The 9,453-nt window shown below is 41.4% G+C and overlaps 1 protein-coding gene across 3 annotated transcripts; it reads right to left on the bottom strand.

Moving 5' to 3' along the window:
- Window positions 1–2,486: 2,486 nt before the first annotated feature.
- On the bottom strand, window positions 2,487–7,494 carry LOC139552801 (GTPase IMAP family member 4-like). Of its 3 annotated transcripts, none has more exons than XM_071364846.1 (3): window positions 7,389–7,469; window positions 6,035–6,665; window positions 2,487–5,241 (listed from the first exon to the last, which is right to left on the bottom strand). In XM_071364846.1, the coding sequence occupies exons 2-3, from the start codon at window positions 6,612–6,614 to the stop codon at window positions 4,229–4,231; spliced, it is 1,593 nt and encodes a 530-aa protein (XP_071220947.1). In that variant the 5' UTR covers window positions 6,615–6,665; window positions 7,389–7,469; the 3' UTR covers window positions 2,487–4,228. The 3 variants fall into 3 exon arrangements, with proteins under 3 accessions (XP_071220947.1, XP_071220948.1, XP_071220946.1); XM_071364847.1 differs by lacking the exon at window positions 7,389–7,469 and adding an exon at window positions 7,226–7,355; XM_071364845.1 differs by having other exon boundaries at window positions 2,489–5,241; window positions 7,393–7,494.
- Window positions 7,495–9,453: the final 1,959 nt, after the last annotated feature.

Genomic DNA, 9,453 nt, shown 5'->3' with positions numbered 1-9,453 from the left:
AGAATGCTGTGTGTTAGAATGCTGTGTGTTAGAATGCTGTGTGTTAAAATACTGTGTGTTAAAATACTGTGTGTTAGAATGCTGTGTGTTAGAATGCTGTGTGTTAAAATACTGTGTGTTAAAATACTGTGTGTTAGAATGCTGTGTGTTAGAATGCTGTGTGTTAAAATACTGTGTGTTAAAATACTGTGTGTTAGAATGCTGTGTGTTAGAATGCTGTGTGTTAAAATACTGTGTGTTAAAATACTGTGTGTTAGAATGCTGTGTGTTAGAATGCTGTGTGTTAGAATGCTGTGTGTTAGAATGCTGTGTGTTAGAATGCTGTGTGTTAGAATCCTGTATCCCACCTGCTCTTTTTTGTTTTATATATCAGAAGTTTTATGTTTGGTACATTTACTCAGACAAACTAAGAGGTGGAATGGGTTCACACCTAAAAAGATATCGTATAAAGCTTACTTCATTATTCAATGTTTTTAATTATTTTCACTGCGTCAGGGATAGCAAACACAGACGTTTCGGCTTCACAGCCTTCAGTGTGCAGGTACAATTTTATTTGAATTCAAAACAACATTTGTAAAGAACAGCAGGTGTTTCTAATCAGGGTTGTCACTCATCTGCCAATCAGGGATGTGGATATTTTGGTCTACCTGTATACAAATTAGTCACAAAGAAATACAGAATTATGGGAGCGAGCACAAAGGGCAACTCAGAAATCAATCACCCCAGGTGTACTCGCTCACCTAAATACATCATATCAATTAATGAGATAGCCCGCCACAAGGGACATAAGGCAAAGCCGTTCATAAATATGTGGGGTCAACTCATAAACGATATGCAAAATCTGATATGGACAGTGTTCTTGTATAACAGTCTAAATGTGGCTTATAGGAAGGAGGTGAAATCTATTTCTTTGTTTAAACTGTGTGGAGAAACAGAATTGAATGTATATATCCACATTGCTTCTCTTTGAAGTAATTGGTTGTCATAGTTACCTCCTCTACGTGGTGGATTAACTTTTTCGACCCTGATGCAACACAATTCATTAACAGAATGATGTTGTTCTATAAAGTGTCTCGCTACTGACGAGATGATATCTTGACGTCTAAAAGTGGATTTATGTTGTCCAAGACGTACTTTCAAGGTGCAGCATATTTTTTCAATATGAATCTTATTAGATGAAAGAGAGAATAAAGTAGACGGCGCGCGTCAAACGTCTGATTTATGACCCTATGTCTGGATGACGCGTATATGCCCAAATATGGGCATCTATCCAGGACATCCTGGCGGGAAGGTGTTACATATTGGTTATGCCAATATAAGTGCATCCTGTTCCTGTTATCACGTGTTAGAGTGTGTGTGTTATTTTATGGCTATATTGCATCTATTCCTTTGAAGTTGTCATTGATGATTGATGTGTAGGGACCTGGTTGAACTGGGGGGGATGTGTTTGAACATTTCAAAGAGGATGGCCCCACATCCCACCTATTTTAGTGCCCTTAGGGCTGTTGTCTATGAAGCAGGAATGTCCGGGGGGGCGATTGTGTTGGCGGCAGACGCATTATAAATAAGACCCAGAACAACACATGCAGCCCCAGAACACTAAACAAGATTCTAAAAATAAAACCCAGAACATTAAACAGAAAATTATGTTTCCTAGGCCAATTAAATAAATATGCAAGAAGCGATAGAAACAAGGATCTATTTCCCAGAAACTAATAGTGTATATCGTTGGTAACTCACCTAATCATGGTTCAATGAAAGGTGTTCCATTCTGTGGACTGAGAATAAAAATACTTTGCACAACACATACGTTTAGATTATTTTAGAGTTGTAACAACTACATGTAATTTACCCATGTTAGTGTAATTGCCTGTAGTTCTTGAAATTATAGAAAATAAAAAATATGTAAGAAAATGAATTACCTAATATATGTACCCCATCGCAATTTTCACAAGAGACATATTCTGAACTTTTAAACTAAATTGTAAACTCTTTTGACATGCTTAAACTACTTTCACATAACATAATACAATGTCAGTGTCAGTGTCTGCATCCTTCGATGATGTGGGGAATGCGTTATATCTGGTACATGTTCCCCCCGATAGATATTCCTTACCATCCTTGATATTAGTACATTAGTTGTACATAACAGTGTAATAGTGTAGTACTGAAGTACGGACCTGTCTTCTGGATATGTGTAGTACTGTATATCAAACATCCGTGACTCTTTGATTCAACAAAAGTTCTTGTTCTCAACATAAACAATATTTCACTCCACTCTAAAAATCTACTGTATTTATGCTTGTTAACAACCGAGGGAGTTTACAGTAGCTGTATAAAGGCAAAGAGAGCAACAAATTGAACTACGTGACCTCAAAGACGGACAGCCGTAATAGAGAATGCAGGGATGTGTACTGAGCATGTACCCATTATAAAACAAAATGATCTACAGTCAAATGCATCTAAAGTTTTATATGAAAAGAACGCTGCATTCATATAGATTATTTCAACATAGTCTAGAACCAGTAAGAACATAGATTGAATGATCTGCTTTGTACTATTGAGCAAGAGGCCTGGCCTATTTCTATGGAAGAAGACACATTTTTTACATTTAGCTTCTTAATTAACTAACTCATCAATATGTTTTTTTAAAAGTCAGCTTAATGTCTATACTAATACAACATACTAGGTACATACACTTCAATCATTAGAATAATTTTCGTACACTCGAGAAAACAACATATACTTAGTTTTACACGCATTCAATAATAATTTAAGGTCAATAAAGATTTTATGCAAAATAATGAAAGCATATTATTCATGTATACAATATAGTTGTTTATTAGACATTCTAACATATGACACAATATCGAGATACTAAAAAATGTATATGCAACATTTGAACAGCTTTGAACCCCCACGGGTTATGATGTATATGACATGACGATACCTGGGCAATATGGATACGTACAGTATATAAAGATTAACATGTGATGACAATACAACATAACAGATTAAAGAGAATAACATTGACTCACATGGGTCGCCAAAAATAACTACCTGAAAGCCACGCCCCTACTAAGGCACACCTCCAGTCTTCAACAAAAACAAACCAAGTGATCCAACTGGGTCAAAATAACCCAAAGCCTCTTCTATCCAGCATTTCTTAAGAGTGAAAGTGCTACAAAGATTTGGGGAAATCCACAAAGTTATATTTTGTAGTACAGTTCCTTTGGAAAGTATTCAGACCCCCTGACTTTTCCCACATTTTGTTACATTACAGCCTTATTCTAAAATGTATACAATAAATAAAGAATCCTCATCAATCTAGACACCATACCCCATAATGATGAAGCGAAATGTTTGCAAATCTAAAACAAAAGAAATACCTTATTTACATAAGTATTCAGACCCTTTGCTATGACTTGAAATTGAGCTCAGGTGCATCCTATTTCCATTGATCATCATTGAGATGTTTCTACAACTTGATTGGAGTCCACCTGTGGTAAATTCAATTTGGACATGATTTGAAAAGGCACACACCTGTCTATATAAAGGTCCCACAGTTGACAGTGCATGTCTGAGCAAAAACCAAGCCATGAGGTTGAAGGAATTGTCCAGGACAGGATTGTGTCTTGGTCAGGAAGGACAACCATCTTTGCAGCACTCTACCAATCAGGCCTTTATGGTAGAGTGGTCAGACGGAAGACAGTCCTCAGTAAAAGGCACAAATAGCTGTGCAGCGACGCTCCACATCCAACCTGAAAGAACTTGAGAGGATCTGCAGAGAAGAATGGGAGAAACTCCCCAAATACAGGTGTGTCAAGCTTGTAGCGTCATACCCAAGAAGATTTGATGCTGTAATCGCTGCCAAAGGTGCTTCAACAAAGTACTGAGTAAAGGGTCTGAATACTTATGTAAATTTGATATTTCCGTTTTTTATTTTTAATATATTTGCAAAAATGTATAAAAACAAGTTGTTGTTAAGTCATGATGGGGTATTGTGTGTAGTTTGATGAGGGGAAAAAATACAATTTAATAAATTTTAGAATAAGACTGTAACGTAACAAAATGTGTAGAAAGAATGAACAGGGTAGCTCTCCAGGAACAGGGTTGGAGACCCCTGTTATATACTATAGCTTTAATCATGTTATACTGTATGTAAAAAAAATAAAAATTAAAAATGTATGCAGACAAGATAAAGCGGTGGACCTATTTTTTTTTTTACCTACAAAAACAACACACCTACCACAGCACCACCTACCACAGCAACACCTACCACAGCAACACCTACCACAGCAACACCCAGGACTATCAATGCATCTCTAATACTTTCCCCGCATCTAGCCCAAAATTTTTTGAGCTTCTCTCTCTCCATACTCTCCCTCTCCACCCTCTTCTTCTCAATCTTCTCCTTATCCATACTCTCCCTCTTCATCCTCTCCTTCTCCATCCTCTCCCTATCCTCCTCCAACTCCATAATGACCCTCTCCCTTGTCTCCCTCTGGATCCACTCCTTCTCCCTCTGGATCCTCTCCTCCTCCTCCTTCTGGAGCCACTCCTTCTCCCTCTGGATCCTCTCCTCCTCCTCTTTCTTAACCCTGGCTGCATCCTCAAACATCTCATTAGTGTAGCAGGTTCCTCCATTCTCCTCCACCATTCTGTCTATCTTCTCCATCAGCTCTATGACCTGATCTCTGTTTCCTCTAGCTTTATTGTTGAGGACATGGTACCTCCCTCCACACTGCTCTACCAATCTACCGAGGTCTCTGCTCCCACCAATCAGCTTCTCTACACCGTTACCCTCTAAAGCATCTCCATGGGTGAAGAGGATGATGGCGTGCTTTGCCAGTCCTGACCCAAACAAACTCTGTAGAATTTCAATAGCTTTTTTCTCATGCTCTGTAAACCTGTCATTGACTCGTAAAACTAAGAGGAAGGCATGAGGCCCTGGGCTAGACTCATAGATACTCCTAACAATCTCCTTTGCTAATTCTTCAGCAGTAAGCTGTGTGTCAAACAGTCCTGGAGTGTCAACTACACTGATATCCCTCCCATCTACTGCTGCCTGCTTCATTTCTGTTTTACGTGTTACTGAGGACCAGTTCTGTTCAGAATGGAAATCATCTCCATCTAGGATGGTGTTTCCTGTTGCACTCTTCCCAACACCGCTTTTTCCAAGCAGAACAATCCTTCTCTCTGGGAGATTCTTGATGGGGGCGGTCCTTGAAACAGTTGACTCTGTGTATAGAAAAATGCATCACATTTGATAAACTGATACATTAAAATGACTACCATCTCATCCTCTATACAGGCAGTTATTGGTGCATTGAATAATAATGATTTATGTCTCGTGTTTAAATCTTTATGGTGAATGTGGAGTTCAGGTTGGATTTATAACAGTGATCTGTCGCACACCAAGTCAACTTATTAAAGTTACAATTGGGGGGGATAATTAATTTACATTATTGTTATCCCAGAATAAGAGACCAGAGGGGTATACTACGTAGTGGGATTGAGGAGTTAGCTAGCTAACGTTGGTGAAGTCTGAGTTCAACTCGGGATAACTGTTAAACTTATCGAGAACCCCTTTTTCCACCCCTATAGAAAATAATAGTATTAAGTCACACTAAGTTTCACTGTGTGTTATGATTCAAAAGCATCCTGTCATTAATAAATGTGTAGTGTGATGTATTTCAATATTACTATTTTTAACACAAAAGAACATCTGATTAATTAAACATTTAATAAATCTTCAAGTATTGTCTCAGTCATTGTCATACCAAACAAAATAACTGTTCTTACAATTCTCAGGCAGGTCTACCTATAATCACCTCAGCTACAGGAGACATATGAAAAGATTGTGCTTATAATGTTATCAATGACATGACCTACTGAGCTCTCATCTAGAATATCTAGTTTTCTATCATCAGTATTATACGCTTCAAAACACATTTCAATCATGGAAACATTTACAATTAGTCAACATTACACTTTTGGCTAATCCTTTATATTAACAGTTAGTTATACTTACTGAGACATGGAGATGTCTTTTCCAGCAGTGATTTGACCTGCTCAGGATCACCCCTCTTGTTGTTGAACACATGGTATCTTCCATCGTATTTTCTCATCACTTCTGTGAGGTCATCTGACTCCGCAATGAATTCTTCTATAGTCTGGTTTTCTAACTCATCTCCTCTGGTGAACAGGATCCAGGTTTGCTTCAAAAGACTTTCTCCTAGAAGATCTTCTACTTTACTGATGACCCTCTTCTCTTCTTCTGTTAATCCATCTATCTTCACCACCAGGAGAAACACACGGGGACCAGATGAGGTTAACTTGAGGACATCCTGGAATTTCTCCTGAATTTGCTCTTCAGATTGATCGGAGTTACAGAATCCTGGAGTGTCATACACAACAAGATCTATTCCTTCAATGGTGACATTTTGTTTCTCAACATTAGCAGTCACTGATTTGGAACTCTTCTTTGAGAGAAAATAGTTTCGTCCCAGGATGGTGTTTCCTGTTACACTCTTCCCTGCTCCTGTTTTACCAAGTAACACCACCTGCAATGGTCTGGATGTCTGTTGCACAGGTTTGGATTGGTGCCCCATCTTGAAGGAATTATCTTGTTATAGCAGAGCAGTGTGACGTGAGGCAGGAATCTATATACAAATACAATAGAAATAAATAATTACATTATTTTCTAAGATGCAAAAGGCAGAAAAACAAATTAAAAAACAATGATCTGAAAAGCCATCACCTGGTTATTACATGCAAGCTGGTATTAATAATTTACACACAAAAAATGTGATTTGAGAATAAAAGGGTAAACGGTAGTCTAGCAGAACTATAAACTGCCTGGAACATGTCTAGTTAACAGCACCCAATGGGCACAGACATCAGTTCAACTTCTAGTTTTGATTTATACTGATGTCAAATAAAGTGAATTCAATGTGAAATCCACAAAATCCCGAGCCATGTCATCGCATTTTGGTTAAAAGTTGATTTAAACTGACAGCTTTCCTGCTTTGGTTCAGGAATATCACTATGTGTCATCGACATTTTGCATAAAACTATCAGTCTACATGTAAAATGACTTTGTTGAAATTACTGTTTATTACTGAAAGAAAAGTATTTAGGCTACATATTCGTATTAAATCAGACAAACACAATCGTAGTATAACACAATCATATGAACAATAGGACTGTCTATTGAAAATACCTATTCAATGACGCAGTTATAATTGTCGAAATCCAGACCACCTTTGAAGCAACACATTGTTCTTCATGTTGGCCATTTTTATCCGGAAGACAGTACTAGGTTACTAATAATGTGTAGTAATCTAATAGATTGTCATAAATCATTAGAATAAATAACAATTTACCTACTTTCGTATTAGATATCTTGAACGTTCATAAATGCTACGGAGTTGAAATTGTTCAGCTTCAACAGTTTCACTTTCAGCCTCGTGTTCTTATTTATCTGACACTTAAACCACTCCCCTAAGTTCACTAGACAAACCCTAAATCATCATATCCTTTTTTTCCTGCTGATAAACTACCAACAAAACTCAGTTTATCAATAACATTTCAATATTAATCATGAAGGCAAAATCATTCATAAACGTAGCAAGCACACTGTCAGCCACAGGCTACTGTCTGCACCTTTTTAAAAATACATTTCAATGACGTTCGTGCAGATCGCATCAGCACAGCGAATGATTCAGATTTCGGCTTAATGGGGAAATTGGAGGAGAGTGAAATGAGGAATTTGCTGTGTTGGTGCATAAGGCACGACATCCGCCAGATGGAGCGTGTCCGGGATTTGATGTTACCTGAGTCAGCTCTCCATACTCGTCCTGAGGTGCGTGCTAGCCGTCTGGTGAAGACTGTGCCAGTCCCACGCACCAGGTCTCCTGTGCGCCTCCCTAGTCCTGCACCTCCTGTGGCAGCCCCACGTACTAGCTCTCCTGTGGCAGCCCCATGCACCAGCTCTCCTGTGGCAGCCCCTCGCACCAGTCCTCCGGTGCCGGCCCACAAACCAGGTCTCCAGTTCCAGCACCCCGCACTCGCCTTGAGGTACGTGTCCCCAGCCCAGTACCACCAGTGCCAACACCACGCACCAGGCTTCCTGTGCGTCTCCAGAGCCCAGTATGCCCTGTTCCTGCTCCCCGCACTAGCCTTGAGGTGCGTGTCCCCAGCCCGGTACCACCAGTTCCGGCACCACGCACCAGGCCTACTGTGTGTCTCTAGGGTTCAGTACTCCTTGTTTCTGTTCCTCGCACTCGCCCTGAAGTGCTTGCCCCAAACCCGGTACCACCAGTGCCGGCACCACGCACCAGGCTTATAGTGCGCCTCGGCAGTCCAGTATGCCCTGTTCCTTCTCCCCGCACTCGCCCTGAGGTGCGTGTCTCCAGCCCGGTACCACCAGTTCCGGCACACCGCACCAGGCCTACAGTGCGCCTCGGCAAGCCTGAGCTGCCCGTCTGTCCAGCGCCACCTGAGCTACCCGTCTGTCCAGCGCCGCCTGAGCTGCCCGTCTGTCCAGCGCCGCCTGAGCTGCCCGTCTGTCCAGCGCCGCCTGAGCTGCCCGTCTGTCCAGCGCCGCCTGAGCAGCCCGCTTGTCCAGAGCCGTCAGAGCCACCCATCAGTCCTGAGCCGCTAGAGCCGCCCGCCAGTCAGGAGCCACCAGAGCCGCCCGTCAGTCCGGAGCTGCCTTTCAGTCCGGAGCTGCCTTTCAGTCCGGAGCTGCCCCTCAGTCCGGAGCTGCCCCTCAGTCCTGAGCTACCCCTCAGTCCTGAGCTGCCCCTCAGTCCGGAGCTACCACTCAGTCCGGAGCTGCCCCTCCGTCCAGTGGCGCCCTCTACGATGGTCTTCAGTCCGGGACTCGCTGCAAGGGTCCCCGCTCCAGAGGCGCCACCAAAGCGGGTTATGACTATGGTGGAGCGGGGTCCACGTCCCACGCCGGAGCCGCCACCGCGGACAGATGCCCACCCAGACCCTCCCCTATAGGTTTAGGTTTGCGGCCGGAGTCCGCACCTTGAGGGGGGGTACTGTTACGCCCTGACCATAGTTTGCTTTGTATGTTTTATGTTTTGTTTGGTCAGGGTGTGATCTGAGTGGGCATTCTATGTTGTATGTCTGGTTTATCTATTTCTATGTGTTTGGCCTGATATGGTTCTCAATCAGAGACAGGTGTTTTGCGTTGTCTCTGATTGGGAACCATATTTAGGTAGCCTGTTTTGTATTGTGGGTTGTGGGTTATTGTCTATGTATTGGTTGCTTGTGTCTGCACTTTATATATATATCTTCACGTTAGTTTTGTTGTTTTGATTAGTTTGTTTAAGTGTTCTTCGTTTCATGTTAAATAAATAGAAGAATGTATTCGTATCCCGCTGCGCCTTGGTCCTCCTCTCTTCCACATTATGACGAACGTGACAATGGGTTTGA

Source organism: Salvelinus alpinus, chromosome 24, assembly GCF_045679555.1.
Source record: "Salvelinus alpinus chromosome 24, SLU_Salpinus.1, whole genome shotgun sequence".
Classification (NCBI taxonomy): domain Eukaryota; kingdom Metazoa; phylum Chordata; class Actinopteri; order Salmoniformes; family Salmonidae; genus Salvelinus; species Salvelinus alpinus.
This window is presented reverse-complemented; position numbering and strand designations above follow the sequence as displayed.

Excerpts from the sequence above, each read along its gene's own strand:
- LOC139552801 (XM_071364845.1), bottom strand. The coding sequence starts at position 6,614 with ATGGGGCACCAATCCAAACCTGTGCAACAGACATCCAGACCATTGCAG. Across the intron at positions 5,242-6,034 it reads AAAGACATCTCCATGTCTCA|AGTCAACTGTTTCAAGGACC; the intron begins GTAAGTATAACT and ends TTCTATACACAG.